The 25,774-nt window shown below is 44.8% G+C and overlaps 1 protein-coding gene and 1 pseudogene across 2 annotated transcripts in view; both read left to right on the top strand.

Annotated features, from left to right (window-relative positions):
- Nucleotides 1-25,136, top strand: part of LOC147892899 (DExH-box ATP-dependent RNA helicase DExH3-like) — a 68,235-nt gene extending 43,099 nt beyond the window's left edge. The window contains exons 17-19 of one of the 2 annotated variants that reach the window (XM_087387096.1): nt 221-373; nt 551-661; nt 24,014-25,136. In XM_087387096.1, the coding sequence (XP_087243222.1) occupies nt 221-373; nt 551-661; nt 24,014-24,427 (678 nt within the window). In that variant the 3' untranslated portion in view covers nt 24,428-25,136. The remainder of the gene's footprint in view (nt 1-220; nt 374-550; nt 662-24,013) is intronic. The other variant, XM_087387097.1, reaches the window with a different exon arrangement.
- LOC147892900 (uncharacterized) lies at nt 2,195-4,256 on the top strand (annotated as a pseudogene).
- Nucleotides 25,137-25,774: the final 638 nt, after the last annotated feature.

A 25,774-nucleotide genomic window follows, 5' to 3' on the forward strand; every position in this document is an offset into this window, starting at 1 on the left:
AATAAAAATAAAAAAAAGTCATCCCTCATCTCATTTGATCACTTTGCTTGATATCTTGAAAGGAACACATATTAGGGAATTTGTTATTCTTTTGCTGCATAGATTGTTCATAATCTTCAAACACAAGCATTACAAACGTCGTTTGCATGGTCCCATACAGCTTTTGAGTCTCCTCTCTTTGGAAATAAAGCAGTTCTTTCTTTTATTCTCTGGATTTCAGAATTCTGTGCTATACAAGCTGGAGAAAATCCCATATCCTTGGCTTGCATTCAATGAGAAATTGAAAACAGGCAATGTCCTGATTCGTGATGCTACTGGGATATCTGACTCAATGCTTCTTCTATTTGGAGGCAAATTGGAGCTGGGTGAAAAGGTTAGCTGTGAATTTGTATCCTGCATTGTGATTCAACCACTAAGGCCAAATCTCTAGCTTAGTTGTATAAATCTTTTCTATCTTCTGCTGACAATTTCAATCAATATGAAAGTTGTAATTTTGTGTTGGTAAATGAAGATGCTTATGTCATTTACTCTGGTACTTGTTCTGAATCAGCGCGGTTGTTTACACATGCAAGATGGCTGGTTGGAGTTTTCCATGCACCCTCAGCTGGCTGAGACATTTTCAACCTTGAGAATGGAGCTTGATAATCTCGTTTACAGAAAGGTCTTTCACTTATTAGTGTTGATCCAGTTATGGCCCTTTTTCTGCCACGGGTTTTAAGTTGAAGATCCGATAAGTGGATGATAAATATAAGGTTTGATGATCTCCCCAGAGGATGAATTTGGAAGAAAGAATCATCTTTCCTGTAGCACTACTCTGGATTTTTGCTCTGCTTCCTCCTCTTTCAGATTGGGTTGTGCCTGCTTGGTGGTAAGCTGAGATTCAGCTCTGGCGAGGAATGCAGAACCTCCAACATACAGCTTCCAGTCCTTGCTGGCTCTACAAATTCCCATTCTTTTCTTGGATGAACTAGGCTTATTGGACATTCAGACTCAGACTGCGGCCTTCCCTTTTTTCATATCCTTCCTGATTAATTTGTGTAGTTATGTCGTAAACATGTGACATTTTGGGGCTAATAAGTTCAATCTGCTTGTTCTGCATTTTTCTGCTTACCATATGCCAGGCTTCAATTTAGCTGTTGGGATTCTGAGTTTGTTATTCCATCTATTATGTTCATGGCAGCCTAATACAGCCTCATATGTGCTGCAGTTGGCATTTATTTGTGGTCTCTCCCTGTAAACCATGATTGTATACTTCTGGTTTGGCCTCTGTCCACATTTGGTGGATCATTTTTTGCACTAACTTATGTAGGTTTTCAAATCTTTTTATAATCTTCCCCAGTTGTATACATGAGTGATTGTGCAGTTTCTGTATCTAGAAAACCTTATCACGAAGAGCCTCTCCAAATCAATCAATTGCAACAGGTTCAGTGTACGATTCTGAAGCTCTGTTGGTGTCAGGATCTTAGAAACAATGAACTTTGCTGCTGTTAAATTGTCTTTCATCCTTGCATGAGTGTCAAAATGATGAAGGAACTTGGTAGGATGCTCCATCAGTGAGAAAGAAAGAAAGATGTAGTACTGTCTTTGGGAGGCCTCACGGGCCTATGAGACAAAGTACAATCATAGACTAACTCATGTAGAGGGCTCAAGAAGGCCCTTTGCTGAGTACTATACTAAACTAAGTTCAAAGCTTAAAACTCAAAACTAGTACACAATCTCAGAGTCAAAATGAATAACTAGGTGTCATGGTGGCTCTCTTGTGAGCTGCAAAAATATATCGTATCTGTTGGGTCGTCTCTCTGTGTGTGGTGGGGGGCATAGTTTCCAGAAACGCCGTTTCGGCCTGGGCGAAACGCTGAAACGTTTCGGAAACGTTTCCGTCCCCGGAAACGGCGTTTCTGTTTTATGTTTTTTCCAGGGTTTCTAAAAACCCGACCGTGACCTGTTTTCGCCCACTTCGTTTTGCCTGCTTCGTTTCGCCCGTGTCTTCATCCATTTGGAGCTGCTCTACCTTCCCTCCTCTACCCATCTACCTCCACCTCAGCCCTCTACCTCGCCGGCCTCCACCTTTGCCCTAGCCCCTCGTAGCTCTACCAAGCTGAAGCAAGAAGGGGCTGCAGCCTGCAGGACCCAAAAAACAGCCTCCACTTCTCGAATCTCTTCGAGTCTCCCGATCTCGAACCGCACAGGTAACATGGCTCGGACTCCAGATCCTTTTTGGCAGCATGTGGAGCAAGTGGGGGGTTATGCAGGATCTGGTGGCTCCAGGAAATGGAGATGTAAGTACTGTGGGTTGGTCAAAACGGGGAGTGTCACCCGTGTGAAGGACCATCTTGCTCAGGTTCCAAATAAAGATGTAGGGACATGCCCCTCTGTTCCTCTAGATGTTCGGGAAAGCCTTGAAATGTGGAGGCGTAAGCGTTTGGCCGTTCCCGAAGAGGAAGTATCTACAGCAATGGGTGGTCAAGAGGAAGCTGTATTAAGTCAAGCAGCAGTAGCAAAGAGGGCCAGAGGCAGAGACACAGGATCAGATTTCTCCTCTACCTCAGTGTCGGGTGTGCATGCAAGGAGGACTCCTTTGCCAGGTGATGTATCACATTCACAAGACACCCCTACAATAAATACTGTACAAAGGGCCATAGTTTCCACAAATGCCGTTTCGGCCTGGGCGAAACGCCGAAACGTTTCGGAAACGTTTCCGTCCCCGGAAACGGCGTTTCCGTTTTATGTTTTTTCCAAGGTTTCTAAAAACCCGACCGCGACCTGTTTTCGCCCGCTTCGTTTCGCCTGCTTCGTTTTGCCTGTGTCTTCATCCGTTTGGAGCTGCTCTACCTTCCCTCCTCTACCCATCTACCTCCACCTCAGCCCTCTACCTCGCCGGCCCCTCCACTTTGTATCGGGCCTACAACACTCTTGAGCTATTGCAGCCTGCAGCCACCAGATTTGCATACATGTTCATTGAGAGACTCCTGCGAGTCCGCAGAGAGTTGGTACGCACTGTCTACTCAAATGAATGGCTAGAGTGGGATGAGAGAGAGAGCCCCAAGGCAAGAGCTTTTGTGCGTGATGTCATGAGAGAGGAGTGGTGGGTAGAGGTTGAGAGGTTGATCCAAACTCTCAACCCCATCTACACAGTGTTACGCATTACAGACATGGAGGGCAGTACTATAGGCCTTTTATACGAGTACATGGACAAGATTGGGGAGGCTCTCGACAAGCAAGACTACTTGAGACCAGAGAAGTAAGTCTTCTCAGTCCTGACCACCCTTGCTTTACTTCTTATCTTTATTTCACTCGAGTCTTTACATTGGTCGTGACTCTTGACTCTTGTTTTTTGTCCATTTTTATCTTATGGTTTGATCTCTAAAGGGTTGATGAAATCAAGGCTGTGTGGAATCGGCGATGGGATTGGTTTCACAGGCCGATTCATGCAGTAACACATGTATTGCATCCTTTGTGGCGAGATGAGGAGCAATACGAGAACGAGGAGCTAGACGAAGGCTTCATGACATACATCAGGAACTTGACAGGTGGTAATGTGCACATGCTGAAATGTATAGAGGATGATCTCTTGGCCTTTCGCAACCAGACGGGAAGCTTTGGTCGAGAGACTGCAAAGCTTCGAGAGACTCAGCTACAGCCTGTCTCATGGTGGGAGAAGTATGGAAATTGTGCTCCCACGCTGGTAATTCACTACCCTTAACTACAGTCTACATAGTACAATGTGCATCTTTCTTGTTTCAACTTTCCACTTAGTTCTAACTTCTAATTTTTAATTGTATGCGCATTTCAATAACAGAAACGCATCGCCATTCGAGTGCTCTCACAGGATTGCAGTTCGGGTCCATGTGAGAGGAATTGGAGCACTTGGGCCCTCTTCCATACAAAGAAGAGGAATAGGCTGAGTACCGCTCAGCTAGAGCGGTTGGTGTTTTGTCATTGCAACCTCCAGCTCCTTGAGAGGAATGCCCGACAAGCCTTCGCAGGTGAATGTGGATGAGATCGACATCAGGAGGGAGAGGTTCATCCCAGAGATCCCACGGAATGAGCGTGATATGTACACCTTGCTTTATGAGGAGTTGACAGTGCCGAGCCACAACACCCGCTGCACCACCCGCTCTTAGAGGCAGAGGGGGGGATCCATCGCTTCCACTTCAGTAGAGGCAGAGGACCATGATCCTACCCTTTCTTCATCTGAGGCTGACTCTCATGAGTTGGAGGAGACACGTGACTCCATGGATGATCTTGATGAGTGATTTTTGGAGCACTTAGGTCTAGGATTTTGTCATGCCAGGCTCCAGCATTGAGCAGCTGCTACCAGCCACATAGATATTTTTTAATCATGTTTTGTATTTACTATAGTCTATTACATATGGATTATGGATAATGGATCTTGTTTTGTATTGACTCTTTTGAGGCTTGAGCCTTGAGCCTACAGTTGTCATTTCTGAATTTTGATCTATCATTTGAGTCTTTGACATTGAAATTTGAATGATTGATGTGATAAATCATAGATTTATATTGAACTTGAGCAAAGATGTAAATACAAACCTGGTCTTGGTTGAAGTGAATTAGCCGGGAACCATACCCTTTCTGAAAGAGAGAATGGTATCGTCCTCAAATCTCATTGTAAATTAGGCAGGTACACAAGGAGTGCTCCTTTGTCTCCAGGCTTACTTGTGGCTCTCCCTACCTCAATCCTTAGCTGATAGCATGAGATCCGCATTTGTTGATGGCGATCCTCAGGGCATGTGAGATTCGCTTGTCCTCTAGATATTGGGGATCTGATAATCACTCCATCCTCCAATTGTCACCAAGTTGTAAATACTCCAAGTTAAAGTTTCAATTGACCACTTATTTGATCATAATTATAGAGCTCTTAATTTATTTTTTTATGGTCAAAGAATTATTTTTTCCATTGGTCGAAGCATTGACTTTGGTCAAAGATACTTAACTCTGGTTAAGTAAGATTAACCTTGGTTAGGGAGACTTGGCTTAGGCCAAGAGGGTCGATTATGGTTAACTAGAGTAGTACAGAACCGGCTTCAATCAGAGAGTGTTGACTTCGGTCAACAAGCCTTGGCTTTAGCCAAGGAGGGTTGACTTCGTCCAACCAAGATATTCCTGACTCCAGTCGGAGTGTTTGGCTTTAATTAAGGTGCCTTGACCCATGGTCAATGCGCCTTAATTACGGTCAAGAGGGTTGACCTTGGTCAACCAGAGCATTTCTCACATGTTTGCCTGGTGGGGACGCCCACAGTGACTATGATTAGTCCAGAGTTGTATTTTGCATGTAAGCACTAACAATCAATGAGTACCATGGTGGTATTCTTCATTAATTTGTTGCAGGTACCAAGAGGGTTAAAATGCCCTATTTTTAAGGGAGGTTAAGGCTGCCTACAAGGGGGGCTCTACATCAGCATGTGACCGTGAGTTTGGAAGCCTCCAAAGCTGCCAACCACTTTGGCATGTAAATTAGAGTTTAATTAGGATTTGACACTTGGCGGTTGCCAAGAGTGGAGACCAATATCTCCCTTGTAATCTGAAATTCTACTTTGGCATGTAAATTAGAGTTTAATTAGGATTTGACACTTGGCGATTGCCAAGAGAGGAGACCAAGATCTCCCTTGTAATCTGAAATTCTACTTTGGAAATCTCAGCTCTCGAGCTGCTTGTACTCTGAATTTTCTGTTTTGAATAAAGACCTTCGGGGGTGTCCAGCCTGGCTGTTGTCCTAGGCCCTAGTGCTGTGCAGAGTGGAGAGAGAGAGAGAGAGAGAGAGAAAGAAAGATCTATTAGTGTCCGTAGAAAGCCTCACGGGCTTATGGGACAAAGTGCAAAACATAAATCCTTACATCATCTGGATAAACTAGAGAGGGTCGAGGAGCGCACATGGCAACTCAGCTCGAACTTATTAAAGCACAATTCTAAGTTGTAGTCCTATATCAGGAAGGCCTTCATTAAATTAGTTTAAGACTGAGGGTCTTTAGGATTAGATTTGAAATTAATGCTATTCCATCTCAATATACTGCCCATTTTCCAACTTTACATGCGTCCTTGACTTCGGTGAGTTCACTATTCCTTTGTTTGAGCTGAGTCAGGGTGAGCTCCTCAAATATCCATATCTTTGTACCCTCAAATACCCATATCTTTGTACCTGAATACCTTGACTACGAAACCATTTGGATATGTGTGCGTACCAGGACCATGCTAAGTCATATAGATGAGTGCCAACCTTGGTAGTCTCTCTCTAGGTAAGGCCCAGACCTTGTGAAGATGAGTGACCGTCTGAAAGATGGCATCAATCTGGAGTGGTGTCATGGTGAGGTCTGCCTGTATGATCTGGTGGGGGACTGAGGGCTTGCTCTTAATCATCCTAGATCCCATAATCTCTTGCAGCCTCTTGAAGCACCACCACTTAGTCACTGACAGGTCACTTCCCCAGAAGGGTGCTGCGTACATGGCTGTCAGTGTCACTAGTGTGCCAAATAGCCATCCCTTCATTGTGGGTCCTGGAAATGTGCCTGAAAGCATAACGAGCTATAGATCCGTGTCCTTGTGTAAGTCGTGCCATGGCTGCGTGGGTCATTGCCCTACAAGGACTGCCCTTTGATATGTGTACGATTGTACAATCTCCACTGGCTCCCCTCGATAAGTGAAGCTATCTCGATGAAGGACTGCCCATGAGGTGATTTTCAGGTGTTGAAAATCATAACCTTAGTTTTGTCATGGTTGGCTGTGAGGTGTCTGTCTCTGCAAAATACCTCTAGGGCCTTTAGGTGTCTCTTTGTAAGCCTGCTGCTGCTGAAGAGGATAGAAGGAATATGTCATCTGCATACAACAGTGTCTGTGTCATCAAATCGGCCAGCAATGATTGATTCCTTACCTCCTAGGCGTTCACTCCTATCGTGCTCTCGACCCAATTTCACAGGCCTCTAGGAGCACGTACTCTTTCTCTGACTGACTCATACAAACTCATCACCCCCCAAATCATGACCCCTGGTATTTGCATCTCTTGAAGTCGCATAATTATGTTGGATGGTGGGATTGTGTTGAGGGCCTTTCGAAAGGCTACAAAGCAGGCGTAGACTTTCCTTGCTCTTGATCTCTCCTCATCGATGATTGCGATAGGGTGAAGTTATGATCAAGAGGGGGATGCTGTCTCAGAAACCCATCTTGTCTCAATACCCGCTGCTCATGTGTCTCTGTGTAGGAGCTGATCTCTCTCACCCACCATCCCGATCGGGCCACACACCAACCAGGTCATTCGAGAGGATCTCTTGCAGCTACACACCTTTAGGACCAGGTTGGAGCCGAGGGAGCTTCCAGTGAAGCTGAGTTTCCACAGAGATTACTGTCTTCGTATTTCGGAGGAGGGATTCATCACACCACTGGGGTACACTGAGCTTCATATGCCTCACTCACTACGGATCTCCATCGGACAGTTTCGGGTATCATCACACTGCCTCCGCATAGAGAGCGGCAAAGTAGAGGGGATCCCTAGGGAGCATCGCATATGCATATTATGCGATTGTCAGGAGATTGAGTCGGAGGAGCATTTTATTTTCACGTGCCTAGTGTACTACGAGATCCGAGGTGGCTACCACTGTCTCTTCAGAGATGTCTCTTCAGAGACCGCTCCGGGCTCCTTTTCAGATTTCTCACCTACCCAGATCAAAGATGCCTCGCAGCCTTCATTCACGAGGGGGTCCGACAGAGAGAGTACTTACTCAGGCGACGGGGCTTGGCCACACCATCAGACACCTGTCAGAGCAGGATCACAGAGTTCTTCCCATCGAGTGACATTGATCGTCCAGTCTCTAGCCGCAGACGTGACAGAGACCTTGACCCGACGACCGCAGCACGACACATGAGACATCGAGGGGACACAGAAATCACTCTGGGGGACCTCCCGTCATTGTTTAGACCTGGGATACGTCCCACGGGAGTCACGGTGGCTCTGGTCTTGCGTCGAGCCTCCTCCAAGAGATTGAGATGCAGGTCACCCCTTGACGGATGCTAGCGTCCCATCACCGGCTATGCACTAGCCAGGGCGACATGACATACGGAGGATTTTGCTTTGCTCTAGTCTTTTTTCTTTTCATTGTCACACTCAGGTGTATTTGATTATTTATGATCAGACTTAGGATTCAGCACGGGTGATGATGCTCGTTTTAGTAGCTCCACCCTTACTGTGATTTGTATCAGGTTTTCTTTCAGTCTCATAGACCCATTAGTCTTCCGAAGACTCTAATAAAATTTCTTTCTTTCTTTCTTTCTCTAGTGTTGACTATAAATCTTGGCTAGTGTATGACCAATCATGAGAGTGCGGGAGTTCCTAGTATCCATGGGTCCCTTGCTTTGTGTAATGGCAAAATGTTGGTGGTACTGCAAAAAGGGGGGAAGCCGTGGCATACAGCGTGATTGAACATTTGTGCAAGGATCGGAGCCAAGGCCTCCTGTCCATGTGCAAAGTGCTTCGTCTATAGCCCCTCACAAATGGCGGTCATCGGGAGGGCTCACTTGGTTCCCAAATGGTGGGGGGAGGAGCACAGTGGATTACCTGATGGGCTCCCCGCCTTTGTGACGCATGTACATGACCTCATGGTTCCTCCTCCCCCACCTCGTGTGGGCCACTCCTATCATGTATTCAACATATTGACCACCATGCCAGTCTCAGGACAGGGCCCGCTAGCTCCCATCCATGTTTAGATACACTTTGACCATGCCCTGGATGCATTGTGTATGAGCCACTTGTCCCGTGAGCTACTGACCCCCATTGGAGATGATACAGACCTCGCCCATGCCTCATACACTTTGGTATCGGCGGTCTAGGTTGCGGCCACCTAGTCTTTCCCCACGATTCCTCTCACATAGGATGCATGAGGTGATTCAATATTTTGAAGGAGGTGATCCCACCTTTGCTTGGGGACTCCTATCTGAGGAGAAGCTACCTATTCCCATCACAGACACAGACGTGTGAACACTTATGCGACATCCCTCTATGACATCCCAATTTAGGGACCACCTGATATGTCTGCCTTTCCCAGACCCACCACATGCACTTTGTTCACAGCAAAGAATGTGCCAGTTGCATTACGCTAGCTCCACAACGGGAGAGCGCATGATTGAGAAGGCTGTTACATATGATTAGATCATGCACTGCTTCCATCTCCAGTAGTTGTTGCCCATATCGTGTGACCTGTGATGCATCCTCTGAGTGTCTTGCTATCCCGAGCTTTGTTGGATCAACTTGTGATACTCTGAGAGGGCCAGCTCTGAAGTCAAGCAGGCCAACCTTTCTACTCCCCATCCGTGGCATTGAAGTCACCTAGGAGAAGAATCTCCACTTGCCTAGAGAACTCTGTGATGTCATCATGTATGGTCTCATATGGGTTGTGGCCCTCTGTGGTGACCTTGATGATATATCTGTGGGAAAGTAGCACACTGCAATGAAAGTCACCCGTGCATGATGTGGCTGGATCCAAATTCGTATGTGTTGTGCATGCGCCTCTCTGCACATCACAGATCTGAATGGCCTCGAGTGTGATCTAAAAAGGACACCTACACTCGGCGTGTCATCCTTGCCTACTCTCCAGTCCCCTTCAAAAGTGATGTTGGCACCCATCTTGATGATCAATGCCTTGGCATCTGCCCATTTGGGTGTCGCCCACTGTTAGACCATTGACAAGGACATTCAATGCGTTATGATTTCTTCTTGTCTCCTCCTCCAAGGCATCATAAATAAATTCCTTTTTTGGGCTGATGTACCTTTCTTGACCACCTCTGTCCATTCCATTTTTGCTTTTCCCTCAATGATTTGTTGAGAAATTTCCTCATGCTTCCCTTGCATGGTGGCCTATGGGCTGCTGTGTTTACATTCTCTTCTTTGAATTCCTCTAGTGCTTTGCATGCTGTTGTCCCCTCCCCCTCTTGTGCTTGCAAGGTTTTCATTTGTTCCTTGAGCATACTTAGTTTGTCATTCCAAAGTGGCTGGATCTCACCTTCTTCTATTTGGGTACGTGTCTGTAATATCTCAGTTTTTGCTTGTAGGTGGATAACTTTAGTTTCCTGTTTTTATCATTAAGGCATGTTGGCTGACTTTGGCATCCAGCATCGAGGTCATCTCTTCTTGCATTTTGCCTAATTGAATTTCCAATTGTATTTGCATCAGTTTTCCATTTGCTCATCTCCTCTTCCCATGGCGACATGCAATCTACGCATGGTTTCTTTAATGTTTCCCCTATTTTTTTCTACAATTCTCAATGTTTGCATCCTGCATTTGAGAGAAGAAGAAGAAGAAGAATGTATTACCGTCCTCTGGGGGCCGAGAAACCGACCCATGGGACCCATGAAAATCACAATACAAGTGTCTCCCTTCTTTTATGGAAGGGGTAGGAAAACAACTATTCTGAAATACATTGAGTAATACAACATTCCCGATATTGAAGAATCTTGGCAATAAAATTGCCCAGAGTGGCTATATGGGTATGTGAAAGCAAGCTTGCGAGGGTGTCGTGTTCCTTTGTAATGTTGTTAAAGTCCCTCCTTATGCATGCATATCGTGGGCATGTAAGGAGGACATGTGCCTCTGTCTCTACTTGTTCTTGGTCACATAACTTGCAAAATCTTTGTTCCCTTGAGACATCTCCCCAAGCACCTTTCTCTACCTCCAAAGTGTGTGATCGGGTGCGGATGAGTGCAATACTTCTTCTTGCATTTGCAGGTATGGGTATAGTTATGTACTTTTGTGCATTATCTTCCTCCTTGGAGTAGGTGTCCCAATAGATGGGATTGATATGTGTACAATAGTACTCATACTTAGCCCTTTTCTCAGCTGATTGCCATTTTTGTTGTACCAACAAAGCTTTATGAAATGCCTTCTCATCCATTTCCCCGGATGACATCTCAAGGTAGGATGTTACTCTCCATCTTTGGAACCATCTTTGAATGTCTTGCCACCAACCAGATGATAACATCTTGCTTTTGTTTGTCTTTTGAGGCCTTTTACTTGCTTCCCATGCTTTCATTGGTAATCTCTGCCACCCCATGTTCTTGACCTTCTTCACATATTTGAAAACCCTTCGTAGTGCTCTCAGTTCAATGGGCCTTGTACCAGTCTCAATAAGCATGATTGAGTACGGTGTAGTAATTTTGACTCCTAGATGCCGTCTTAGAAATGATTTCTGTATTTTTTCAATATCATTCCATTTTGATGCTGAGATGCTTCCTCCCCATACTTCTACTGCATATAGCACTGTTTGCACCACATATGCATCAAATAGAATCCGTTTGATGCTCCATCTCTTAGTGTCACTATTTCTGCAGTCATTTTCAAAATGATAATACTTTCCCCACCCAGCATCTATCCTTCTATGGACACAATCATTCCATCTATGATTTGCTGGCACATCTATTCCCAAGTATTTGAATGTGTTTACCCTCTCAATTTCCTGCTCATTGAACATAATACTTGGGGTGTTTGCAGGCTGCTTTGTTTTTACTATCATCATTTTAGTTTTGGTGGCATTTACCATGAGTCCACTCTCTGCACAGAGCTTGTGTAGAATGGGCATCATCCTCTGCATACTTTCTGCTGTGTATGAGAGAGAGAGAGAGAGAGAGAGAGAGAGAGAGAGGTCCGCAGTAGGGCTGACGGGCCCATGAGACAAAGTGCAAAGTACACTAAAAGGGGGAAAAAACTCATACAAGCCACAAAGGGTTGGAGCAAAAGGCACGCTAAGACCCTTGCTGAGTACTGTGCTGAAATAAAAAGCTTAATAGCTCAAGCAAAATCAAGTATAAAACATATCATGTGCTATTCGAGATAGGTTGAGAGCTGGAGCTGGAACTCAGAATCCGAAACCCGGCATTGTGGTGACTTGTCTATGAGCGGTGAAAACGTCTCGGATTTGCGTTTGTCAGACTGTCTCAAGCTGTGGTGGCGGAGGGGGCCGTGGTCTCCTCAATCTCTGCACCCACTGAGCTATGTCCAGAATGACCCCTCATCTCGGGCGGTCTCCTCTAAGGAAAGTTGTGATAGGTCGGACCTCAATAGAGTGTGCTGTGGTTGCTCTCCGTGTCATGGGTGGCCTCTACAACCCTCTATCGGTAATCCAGGCTGCCGCATATCGGTTAGCTCCTCCTCCACCCCATTGTGTCCTGGAGCTGACTCAAATGCTTAGAAATCTGTGACTCGCCGCTGTGTCTGGTCAGCCTTTGTATCCTGTGGTTTGGTCGCCTCCTGCTACTCTCCGATCTATTGTAGCAGAGTCTCTTTATGTCAGCTCATCTCGAGCAGGTAGAGCCCAATGCAGACCTGGTCATGGAAGTGGATCAATCGTGATAGTGGGCCAAAGCCACTCCCATCTTGATACAAACAGTGGGATTGCCCATGGATCTTATAGTAGGCTTGGCAGGCATAGAGAAAGTGCTCCTCTGTCTCAATCACGCCCAATGTCCATGGCATGTAGCTCTCTGTGTATACGTGCTACTCTCCCTATCTCAATACTTAAGTGATGGGATGAAACCTGCATTTGTCCGATAGCGATCCTCAGTGCATGTGAGACTCCTCTGTCCTCAAGATACTGGGGTTTGATAATGAATCCCTCCACCGAGACGCTCAAGAATTGGTCACGGTAGAACTTGGTCTTGGTAGGGAGCTCTTGATCTCCCTCCCAAGTCCCAGACGTGTGGAGCTGGAGGAGATCTAACCATATGATGCGGTTAATCTCATCTCGTGGGGTCGACTCAGGGGGTGCATCCATACTATACTTAAAGGGAGGGTGCCTGCCCGTCTTAATCCTAGGTCGTCTTGATAAGTGAAGCTGGTCGGCAAAGCACTGGATGTGAGGTGTTGAAGACCATAACCTTGGTCTTCCCAAGGTTGACTGTTAGGTCTCTCTCTCTGCAGAACACCTCTAGGGCCTCCAAATGTCTCTGCAGCCCCTCCGCTGAGGATGAGATAAGGACTATGTCATCAACTTATAGCAATATATGTATCATGAGATCGGCCAGTAGTGATCCTTGGCCTCCTAGTCTGTGAAGGAAGTGATCTTAGCAATGCAAAGCCCAAAAAGGGTCGGTGAGAGGGGGCAGCTCTGCTTCACTCCGATTGTACTCTCGACGCAATCTGATAGACCACCTGGGGCAGGAAATCTGCGTCTAACTCATATGGGCTCATCACCTCCCATATCAATGTCTTTGGAATCTATAGCTCCTGTAGTCTCCTGATCATTCGGGATTGTGGGACAGTGTCAAAACCTTACCGTAAGTCTACAAAGCATGTGTAGATCTTCTGGTGTTTAGATCTCACCTCCTCAATGATAGCGCTCAGAGTGAAGATGTGATCTAGGGTAGAATGCTGTCTCCAGAATCCTGCCTATCCTAGTGCCTGTTGCCATGGAGCCTCTGTATGACTGCTGAGCTCCCTTTCTAAAATTGATCCATAAATCTTGGCCAGAGTATGGCCAATCATGAGGGTACGGTAGTTCCCAGTCTCCATAGGGTCCCTGGCTTTGTGTATCGGCACGATAGTGGTGGTGCTCCAAGTAGGTGGGAAGCTGTGAGACACAATCTGGTTGAACATCTGTGCTAAAACCTCTTGTCCACATAGTTAGGTTTGTACGTGTACGGATGGCTTTTTCATATGCCATCCGTCTGTCTGTACGTGACATTTTTTTGGGGGGGGGGGACCAGGGTCGGTACCTTCTACCCTATACGCCGTTTTGTGATGCTCCCGACTTTGCGGGTACACCCGGCTTGCCCGTACCTTCTCTTCTTGCCGACTTTGCTGTCTCATGGGCCTATAAAAGCAGCCCTTCACCCTATTCTTCAGCACGCAGTTCGTGTCAGCCCTTCGCTTTTCATCTCCAGCCCTTGTGCAGCCTCTGCCTGCTCCAAACGTCTATGGTCACCGTACAGTTGCAGCCTGCAGCTTGCCTCTATTCTCTACCTGCTCCAAACGTCAAGGTAATGGCCATGGCTGCTCTCTTTTCCCGTTTTGCAGCAGCTATGGCTGCTCAGTGCTCTTTTCTGAGTTCTCGAGTTTAGTAATCTATAGTTGATGCTAGATAATAGGGCTTCAAGTCCTCTTTTGGAAATTGTTCCTTTGTCTTATTTGCCCTCTTTTGCAAATTTGCAGCTTGCAGATCTGCAAATGGGAAGACAATGATGTTGACAGCTAGGGCACCTATGGGGTGAAATGGTGGAAGACATTTGGGGCTCACATACCAAATTTGCAGCGGTCGGCTCTTTTTGAGTGCTCTCACAAGGCACATGTGCTTCTCCTTGTGAGAGGAAATGGAGCACATTCTCTCTTATCCATACTAAAGGGTGCTTCCAAAGAATACCGAGAAATTAGTATACATCCATACTAATTTGCGTCTCATCTCCAAAATCAAGGAATGGGGATTTGAGAAGATAGAAGTGACCCTGGAAATGATCAATAGGGAGAAGGATGATGATAGGTTGCTCGCTTTGCAAGTGATACAGAGGGAGAAGAAATTGCAGCCCCTATTGTTACACTTACAGGAAGGATGGATTGCTGCAGCTTCAAGCAACTCTAGTCTTTTGGAGTCCCATGGCAAGGCAGATGAGGATGATAGTGATAAAGATGAGGAGGGTGCGGTCATTGATGCAGATGATGAGGATGAGGATGAGGATGAGGATGAAAATGCAGCTTGAGGCTTGAGCCTCATCGGTTGTGAATTGTCATGCATTTCAGGCTTTAATTCCGGACTGTGGCAGCCTTTTCTTTATGATGTTCTCCTACTTCCTTTGATCATGATGTTTTGTTGTAGTATTGATGATTGATCTATGATCTATGATTCCATCATTTGACACTATGTATCAAAATCTAGAATCCAGATGATTATGGTCTCTGGAGGCTGGAGTCTTTCATGAATGATGAATCATGACTTATGAATGATGACTTTAAAATTAATACAAGTTTCAAGTTTCAAGCTGAAAGTTTAATACCTCTATGTCAATTTAATGTGTACAATTTATATTTTTCTGATTTTTTTGGGGGTAAAATTAGGGTCATACTTCCGTACTCGTATGACGTATGTGTATGGTAACGTATGGAAAAAACATTACATGTCTATGTGCAAAGTGCTCAGTCCGTAGGCCCTCATGGTCCTGCGCTCTCTGATTGTGTAATTGACGAAGTGCAGCCCGTACGTTTTGTGTGGTGAAGAGATGACAAGTGGTGCGCCTGGGCATAGAGGACATATCCGGCAGTGTGTGCATCTGGGCATCATAGAGGGAACATGCATATGTGTGCCACACATGGGGAATAGGTGGCTTACCCTCCGATAGAAACCCCCATCCAGTGGTCGGGTCTCCTAAGAAAGATCTAACAATCTCATCCATCCTATGTGTGAGGAAGGCCCGCCTCTTACTACATGTCAATCGTCGAAAGATCTTATGTGCCTCATGTGATGTCAAATGATCCAAAGCCCACTCTTGTGTGAGGTGGGCTCTCATCTCTCTGGATTTGGATGCGTGTGGGCGTGGGGGGAGCTCTCCTTGTGGCTGGCAATGTGGCGGAGATATGGAAGGCCAAGTATGAGTGGTCAGCTCAGAGTGGGAAGGGGGGGGGGGGACGTATGGCGAAGTCGAGTATTCGTGAGACAGTCTAGTGGTTCTAGTAGATAGTCCACTGTAGTAGATCCACCGCCATGCAAGAAGCAAGTGAGTCTTCCGAAAGATGGCCATCTATGAAGACCATTATAGATGATCAAGTCGTGGATTGGCCCTAGCTCTTGCCCCTAGCTCAAGCAGATGTCGTCCATATCTTGTCACCTGTGGGGCATCTGCAGAGTGCCTCAATATCCGGAGCTCAACTGCATCTAGCCCCGGGACTATGTGTGGATCTCTGTCATCTGCGAAGTCAAGCAGGACGACCTGTCTATTTCCTGTTTTTGCATTGAAATCCCCTAGTAGGAGGGTGTCTCCCTGTTTGGAGAACTTCGTGATGTCATCATGGATCATTTCATATGGGTTGTGTCATTTGTAGTGACCTCTCGTGCATAGGGTGATGTGTCTGGAGGGAAGTAGCACACCGCAATGAAGATAGGTCAAGCATCTAGAAACTGAACTTATATCCACATGTGTAGTGCATGCTTCTCTCTGCGAACCACAGATTTGAGTGGTCTCAGGTGTGATTTGAAAACGACAGCCACCCCCCGGAGCCTCGTACTCTGCTCTCTCTCCTCAATTTCTTCCTGTGAGCTGACTCCCATGTGTATCCTGTTACACTGTGGGCAGCCCTCTCTCTGGCCTCTTGTGCGTCTCGGTGTAGAAGATCGTATCTCTATCATTATATGTCTCCAACAAACCTCTTGGGTCCAACCATAGTGTGCCATTACAATTCTATACTGCTATTTTCAGTCCGGTGTGTGCACACATCCCATGAGCTCGACATTGTCACAATTCTCCCTCTTCCTTCTCTTCCTTATCCTCCTTAACTCCTCGTTCTCGGATGATCACTCTACCACCCCTATATGCAGCCCGCTTCCCTGCTTCCCTCGCTGCCATTACTCGTACCATACCTTCCCTTCGGTGCTCCTATTGTGTGAGAGAGAGAGAGAGAGAGAGAGAGAGAGAGAGTTTATTAAAGTTATTAAAGTAAAGACGGATGGGTCAATGAGATTGAAGAAAAACATGATACAATGAGCAAAAGGGTGGAGCTACTAAGCAAGCATCCTAACCCATGCTAGAAAACTGTGTAGACATAGTCAATGATATCATAGCACATGTCCATCAAAATCATATACAACCATCCTGGAATCCTCTTCCTCATGTGGAGACAGAGTCTGATCTAATACAATACAATACAATAGGCATATAGAACATCAAACTGTACCCAACGGCGGATTGTGCTGTGTAGGCAAGAAGCTTGTAATGGATCGTTGTTTGCTATCTGGATGAGTAACCCGTCGTGCCCTCTTGGCTGCTACCTGATGTCTGATGAGGGCCGCTATAATCCTGGTCGGCTGCACCCTAAGTCTGAAATTGGAGGAGATTCAGTGAGTGTGATCTATGTGTCTGTCTCCCTGGGAATCCTATCTGCTCGCCCACTCTCGATACGAAGTCGGTGCGATGACACACGTAACTGTCCACAAGAGCAATCGGGAGTTTTATATATATATATATATATATATATATATATATATAGAGAGAGAGAGAGAGAGAGAGAGAGAGAGAGAGAGAAAGAGAGAGAGAGTCCATGGATCTCATAGTATATAGGGCATCTGAAAGCATAGTGATTCTCTGTCTCTATCTCCTGTATATCACATAAAGTGCAGATCCGTCTCTCACGTGGGATGCCCTGTGATCGTCTTGTCTCAACCAGTAGGCTGTGTGAAGATATCCGAAACTGACACATTGAGATCGTCAATTCATGTGGGAGATGAATTTGGATGTAGCCCAGCGGTTCGATGAACCCCTCATACAATGATCTCTATAGAAGCTCAGTGTCATTGAAAGCTCAGTAGGTGCTAACCAAATCCTAAACGTGTAGAGGTGCAAGAGATTCTCTTTGATGACTTGGTTCACCTCCTAACAAGCAAGCGGAATGGATGCAGCCTCAAGGCTATATTGAAACATTGTGAATATGTCCATCAATAGTCCCAGGCCTGCGAACCATTTGCATGTTTGAGCATACCAGATGCTTTGATCCCCCTCCACCTCCAATGCCATAGATGACGTTAGGGCTAGTGTGGTACGAAATGTTAGAATTATTGTTATAATTTAGCAGTGACCAATGTAATGTAATAAGTAGGTTAGGGGCACTTTTCCCTCACTTAGAGGTTTTTTCCCCTAACCACAGTTAGTTCACTAACTACGGTTAGTGAAGGATAAGGTTTTGTCACTTAGACAAAACCTATCTCTCGCTTCAGTTGTACCACACTCTTCTATTGCAACTATTGCTTTCAGCTCTCACTCTCCTGCTCTCACACTCTGCTCTCTCTCTCCCTCTACAACTCACATTTGGTATCATAGTGGTGCTCCTTCCTGGACGTGCTCCCAGCTCCTTGCCCAAGCTCCTCCTGCAAGTCGAGCTGCCCAAGCTTCTGCTGTTGCATTGTCCCCCAGCCCGTACATATCGCCGTGTAGCTGTACAGCTCCATCCGTACATCGCCGTACAGCCCCAGCCCGTACAGATTGTTGTACAGCCCCAGCCCATACAACACGCCGTCAGCCCGTACAGCTCCCGTACATTCCATCAGTCCGTACAAGCGTACGGCGCCGTACAGCATGTAGCCCATCCCGTGCGTACAAGCCCGTGCCATTAGGTTCGTCCGTACATCGCATATGTACAGCTCGTTGCCCGTACACCGTACAACGCCGTACAGCTTATCGACGTATCTTCACCGTACAGATCCGTACAGTCCGTACATTGTACGGATTTCGAACTGACAGTTCCGTACTGTCGGCTCTGTACAATCTGAGACGCCGTACTCTTGGTAGATTCTTTCTTTACAGGTGGACTCTGGAAGGTGTTTCGTGACAGGCATTTTGCAGGGAGCCATTCAAATTCGAAATAGATTTTTGCTTTGCAGGCCATTTTGGGGGCAGAATTAGACACATTATGTGTATTGGGAATTTTGTCAAATTTGGGGCTTTTGCATTTGTTGCAGAGATTGTAAAAATTTGGGGCTTTTGCAATCACACTGCAATTTTGCAGTGAAATTTGGGGCTTTTGCAGGTAGAGAGCAATTTGTGCAACATTTGGGGCTTTTAGACCATTTGCCCCTTTCTGGTTGCAATTTCAAGCCACAAATTGGGGCTTTTGTGTTGGGAGAGCAATTTTGCAGGTTTCAGTTCACACTGCCTTTCTATGAGTGTTTTGAAGCACTTTTGGCAGGTTTTGGGAGAGATTGGATGCTCTGGCAGATTTCTGACAGAGACATTACAGAGATTTGAGTTGCATTTTTAGCGAGTGTTTGGCTGTATTTTTTGGGAATTGTGCACTCCATTCCCAGCAAGGGAATTGTGCACTCCATTCCCAGCAAGGGAATTGTGCACTCCATTCCCAGCAAGGGAATTCAGATTTGCATTTGCTGTATTTTCTTTCTCAGACATGGCCCAGCAAAATCAGAATGATTTTCAGTTCAGTGGTCTCTCACAAGAGGATAAGCTGGATGGTACCAACTACTCCATCTGGAGTTTTATGGTACGCAATATTCTGATTTCCCATAATTTGTGGGACTATGTAAATGGGGATGAGATCCGGCCAGCAAATGTGGCACCTAATACCCCTCCCTAGCAAGGAGGAGGCAGAGGTCTTCACAGGGTACAGCTGCAGCACAAGTTATTGGTGCAGTTATACCTACCACTGCAGGGCAAAAGAGATGGGATTTACGTGATGCTTTAGCTTTGTCGTGTATTTCTCTTTCAGTGAAAAGATTCATCATTCCGCATCTCCGGTCGTGTAAGACCTCAAAGGCAGCATGGATATTTTGGAGAGCATGTATGCAGCTCGGAATGATTCCAGGGTGTCTTTTTTGAAAAGAGAATTGTCTCATACACATATGGAAGAGGGTGACTCCATGTCAGTGCACCTCACAAAGCTACAGGATTTACAAGAGCAATTGCTGAATATTGATGAGATCATTCCTGATTTAGAGATGATTACTAGTACTCCGAATTGTCTTCCTGAGTCTTATCTCAGCTTTCATACCTCGCTGAATTTGTCGTTGAGGGGGGGTGCAAATCCTCTCAATTTTCATGAGTTGATAGGACTTCTGTCGGATGAAGAGCAGACCGGGAAAAACATGGCTTCACGAGCAGGTGAACATGCCATGCTTTCAAAATTCAAGCCTAAAGTTAAGGGACAAGCAAAGACATCAGCAAATCAGCCTTCCAGTGGTTCAGAACAGCCTTCTCAAAAGGCTAAGGGTGATGCAGGTAAGCCCAAGAAGAATGGAATATGTCATTACTGCAAAAAGCCAGGTCACTACATTGGAGAATGCAAGAAAAGGCTTGCAAAAGAAAAGAAAAACAGCTTCGGTATGGCTGTTTCAGATTCAGCTCCTCATGCATCTGACAATGAGCAAGCTACAGCCAACTTTGTGGAGCACGACTATGCCTTCTTGTCTTGCATTTTAGACTCTCAGTTGGCTGCTCCGGATAGTACAGCCACTTGTAATGATGACTCTTATGCTTTTCTGACATGCAGTTATGATTCTTCCAAGGATGCATCAGCTTTCAGTGTCAATGAGACACAAAATACATGGTATTTTGATAGCGGTGCCTCAAAACATATCACTTCCAGGAAGTGTCTTTTCACATCTCTGCATCCTCCACCCGTTGGTAAAAAAGTCACATGTGCCAACAACTCCTCCTATTCAGTTCGTGGTACAGGAGAAGTTGAACTTACAGCCATTGATGGCTCAACATTCAAAATTTTTGATGTCTTGTATGTGCCTGGTATCACAAAAAATCTACTTTCAGTGTCCACTCTTAACAGAGCTCGATTTCAGGTCATTTTTGAAGATGACAAGTGTGTAGTCCATGACAGAGAGAATGACTATGCCTTGAGATTGTCTGGCACTTTGTTACGTGGTCTTTTTCAGCTTGACATGTATGAGAAAAGACCAGCACATGCTCTTGCAGTTTCCACTCCTATTACTGCTATGTAGAATGCGGAGTTATGGCATGCCGGATATGGACACATGCATTATGGCAGCTTGTTGACACTTCAAAAACATGCTATGGTTAATGCATTGCCTACTCTTGAAACACCTCCTCCACATGCCTGTGAAGGGTGCATTCTTGGTAAAATGCACAGATTTCCCTTCAAGAAGGATGGATCAGTAAAAACTGTTCGAAAATTACAGCTTATTCATAGTGATGTCTGTGGTCCCATGAGGAGTCCATCATTGGGTGGTCATCTTTACTTTGTCACTTTTATAGATGACTACTTCAACTACACTTGGGTTTATGGGCTGAAACGCAAATCAGAAGTGTTTATGGTTTTCAAACACTTTGCAACCATGGTTGAAAATGAATCAGGACTCAAGATATAGACATTACGCACAGATAGAGGAGGGGAGTATTTGCCTGCAGATTTTGATGCATTTTTGAAAGACAAGGGCATTGCACATCAGCTTACAGTGAGGCTAACCCCTCAGCAAAATGGCAAAGCTGAGAGGAAAAATCGTACTCTTATGGAGATGGATAGATGCATGCTAAAACAAAAAAAAATTGCCTCACAAATTTTGGCTTGAAGGTCTCATGTGTGCCAATTATGTTTTGAATTGGGCTCCCACAAAAGCTTTGAAGACCAAGACTCCCTATGAAGTTTGGCAAGGGAGAAAGCCTTCTGTGGATCATTTTCGTGTCTTTGGATGCCTTGCATATGCTCATGTGCCCGTTGAGTTTCGGCATAAGTTGTCTGATAAGGCAATCAAATGCATTTTTGTTGGGTACAGTGCAGAGAGCAAGGGCTACCGTCTCTACAATCCTGTTACACGCAAGATTATAGTCAGTAGAGATGTTATATTTTCAGAAAATTCAGCTCACACTCTAGCTGAATTTGATTTTCCTACTTCTTCTGATGATGTCTTTGAGGGATTACTACCCATTGCCTTGGGTTCCCCTGCTGATATATCTGATGCAAATCAAAATTTTCAGATACCTCCATGTGCTCCGATTCAGCCACAGGATGTCTTACCACCTCCACAAGCAGTGGAAGAGGTTGTTCAGCAAGAAATTGCAGATATACATGCAGCAAAAACAGTCCCAAATTGGCTGTTACAAACTCTCAGGGAGAGTAAAATTGATGCTCCATTACCTGACAGAACTCGGAGTGCAGTAAGGCATGGGGGGGGAGCACTTTCAGTTGAATCAGCTTATGCAAGTACTCTTCTTGATGAGGAGCCTGAGACATTTGAAGAGGCACATGATAATGTGCATTGGATGAATGCCATGCACGATGAATTGCAGTCCATTCAGAAAAATCAGACATGGGAAGTTGTCGATTTGCCACCAGGTAAACATGCCATAGGTACACGGTGGGTTTTCAAAGTTAAAAGAAAACCAGATGGGACCATTGATAGGTACAAGGCAAGGTTGGTTGCAAAAGGATATGCTCAGAAAAAGGGCATAGACTATGAGGAGACTTTTGCTCCTATATCCAGAATGACAACCATTCGGTCAGTTATCGCCATGGCTGCAAATTTTGACTCGAATGTTCATCAATTGGACATTAAAACAACTTTCCTTAATGGAGACTTGTTGGAAGAGGTTTATGTCAAACAACCTCCAGGCTTTGAAATTTCAAAAAATGCACTTCAGGTATGCAAGCTGAATAAAGCTTTGTATGAGCTGAAACAAGCCCCACGTGCATGGTACGCCAAAATTCATGCCTTTCGGACTAGCAAGGGGCTGCACAATAGTCCAATTGAGAGCACCCTCTACATCAAGAAGGATGGGGGGGATATTTTAGTCATCATTCTTTATGTAGATGATTTACTGCTCACAGGGTCAAATGCGGATAATATTGCAGATTTTAAAGCAACAAATCAGCTGATCACCTTTTGGCCTTAGATTTCATCTTTCATCAAATTTTCTCCCAAAATGAATTCATCTCCATTGCTTCATACCTTTGTGAGTTTTCTATCAAGCATTGTTAATTTGTGCAATCCAGCGTGTTGCTTATCACATGCATCTTCACTGCCATCACCTCGCTATTCCAAACACATCACAGAGTGTTCTTTAACACTACTTAAAAAATTGTTCCAAATTCTGCATACAAGTTTTTTCTTAGTTTATCAAACACCCCATCGCCGCCTACTCCAAAGCATAAACGTTTCTCTCTACATCACTTCTTAAACAAAACACAAATTGGTATTCCATTGCTCACTATCACCTGGTTGATGTCAAATTCCATCATCGTGCACCTTTCTTCGACATCAAGCTTCCACATTGAACTTCATTATCTCCCTCTGTGATCAGTGCTGCCCTACTTGTCCACAAAAATGAAACCCGATTTAATTAGCAATAGCATGCAGTGTATGTGTTTCTCTCACAGGATGCAAGCAAGGGTGGACGGAGGAGACCCAAATTGACGCCTCCAAAAAAGCTGCACTTCTATTCCCCATATAAACTTGTACACATTCTCTCCATCCAAAAAACCTTATCGTCCCCCCTTCATGCTCTCTCTCTAGGGAAATTCTCAAAACCTCCAACCCTCTAGATAGATCCCTCTCATTTGTTAATTTCTTAAACTTATGACTCTACCCTCCCTCATGGAACATGACCTTGCACAATTGCATTTAATTATATATCTCAGGTTCCGGCAACCAGTTCGACGTGAAACGAGTCACGTTTGGAAGACCTTGTAGAACAACACCTCCTTGTAGACTCCATAGCGAAGATGGTCGGGTTCACAAATACCCTGGGACAGCCTCCCGCTTCAGTGTCACTAAAACCTGCCAAACACCGAGAAGGCCTAGTGGTGCATTAAGGACAGCCACTAATGATGCTTCATTATAGTATTTTCTAACAACATGGTGGGCTTCCATTCGCTACTTGGTTGTAGGTCATGTCAATTTGAGTGTTTCCTAACTCTGTTATTTGGCCATTGAGAGCTTTGGATTTTTTTGGATTTGAAGGTTTTTTCTCTTAGTTTGGCTATATCTCATCTTCTGTCTCAATTCTCTGAGCTTTTGTTTGTTCTTCTTGGGATGTTGTTGCCCTTCTTCTTCCAAGGCGCATGTGAGAAGGGCTTATGGTCAGAATGCAAAAGAGGAGAACTAACTGGCCCCGCCGGAGGGGAGGTGTTAGAACCCTTATAAGGATGATTAGGATAGACACATTGAGTGAGATAATACCAAGTGAGGCGGGCTTCAAATATTATGTGCAATGTACCAGAGCCACCCTTTAATCCTTCACTTTTACTTACTTAAATCCTTCAATATTTATGTTACAACATGTATGAGAGAGAGAGAGAGAGAGAGCGAGAGAGATTTCTTTATTCTTTTTGTCTGCTCTGTAACAGCTGGAAGATCCAAAACTTGATGTACTGCTAGAGAATAGGAGACTCATTGCTGCAGTTTTGGAGCTTCTACGTGGAGATCGGAATGAAGGAAGATTTTCTTTGGCTGAAGCTACACCCAAAAAAACTGTGCGACTGACACCAAGCCTTGTTGATGTAAAAGGCCTTCTTCAGGATCGGCTGTTGAAGGCGGGTTACAAAGCACCCAAGTATAACGTAAAAGCCCTAAGGAATAAAGTATTTCAAGCAACTCTGGATGTGCGAGGAAAACACTTCAAAGGCAAGACTGCCACCTCAAAAAAGCAAGCTGAGAAGAATGCAGCTGCAGATGCATTGGAATGGCTGGATAGTCTTGTACTTCCTGAAAAACAACAGAACAGACCTTCCATCGATATGTGTTCATCTGCATCAACATAAGGCCTTCACTTGATGTTTGAAATTAAATGAATGTGCATACTACTGTGGGATCCTATGAGATCTGTAGAATGCCCCAACAGTCAATAGCTACCAGCCAACAACCTTGCTGCTGGATTACTTCAGTCTTTTCATCCAGCTATTGCCAAACCTTACTTGTTTGAAAACACTCTCCAGCATCAACATGAAAGCAATTGATGACATTATGAAATCTCACTGGATGGGAAGCAAAAACAACTCACGTCATCCGTGGTCCCCATCTGACATCTCCATCATTTCAAAACATGAACTGCTACAAACTTACAGCCTGTCTTACAAATGTATAAAAAGCTCTTGATTGTTGGTCCATGTTCTGGGCAAACAGACAGCGATTTGTGGTCTTAAGGGTCCTTCATGTATTTCAATGTGACATCTTTTCAGCGGCCAAGGGCTTCCACCTGGAAACCTCAATGTACCATATGTACAATCAATACATCAACTAAGGAACATTTCTGGAGTGGACTATAGGAGCTAAATGGTCAATGAGCGGAATAACTTTGGAACGTTTGATTCATTTCATCCTTGTGGTCCACCTTGGCTCGAAGAAGGGGTCTGTAACAAGGTGGCGCTGATTCCATAAAATAGTGCTCATTATGATGTAAAGTTGAGTGGGTTCAAGGCAATCTGACTCTGTTGTAATTTTATTATTGTTATGAAGCCTTAAATGTATTCATTCTGTGCAAAGAACTATATGTCCTGACCAAATTCCAAGGTTATATCAAAGTTCTGTCCCTCGCTTACCGAAAAAGGCGTTCTTAAGTTCACCTCACCCATGCAATTTGGCAAAGGCAGTGATGGTTCTTACCATGCACAGGAAATCAAGCCTTTGTGTTGGTTTACCAATCCGGATCATAACTTTCAAAGGTACGAAAGAACAATACTGAATTCAGCCTTTGGGTTTTCCCTTTTGTGCTAATTATTTTGGGGCCACAGCTGATCCATCAACCATTCCTACATGTATTTCTGTGATTTTCTTCTTTCTATGTTAGTTGAATTTAGTTTGGTTATTGGATTACGTTAGGTTCTCGTTCCTCTCCTTCCAGATTTTTGCATGGGTTTCTTCTTTCAACATGAGTTAAATTATTTTGTGCATTTGTTTTCAATCACAATATAAAACCTTCACTTTCAGTAGCTCTTTAACTCAAACGTAGGATATTAATGACAGTTCTAGTAACAGTCATTTATCACAAGGCAAGCTCTTGGAATCTCAAGGAAATGGCTTAGAGGTCTCTCCTATCATTTTAAGTTATAGTGTTAATCTAATATCATTTCAGCAAGGTAGTAGAAAGAAAGTGTAATAATAACAAAGGA

The sequence above is a fragment of the Dipteris shenzhenensis genome, chromosome 16 (assembly GCF_047967505.1).
Source record: "Dipteris shenzhenensis isolate YYH24624 ecotype China chromosome 16, Dip_SZ_1.0, whole genome shotgun sequence".
NCBI classification, from domain to species: domain Eukaryota; kingdom Viridiplantae; phylum Streptophyta; class Polypodiopsida; order Gleicheniales; family Dipteridaceae; genus Dipteris; species Dipteris shenzhenensis.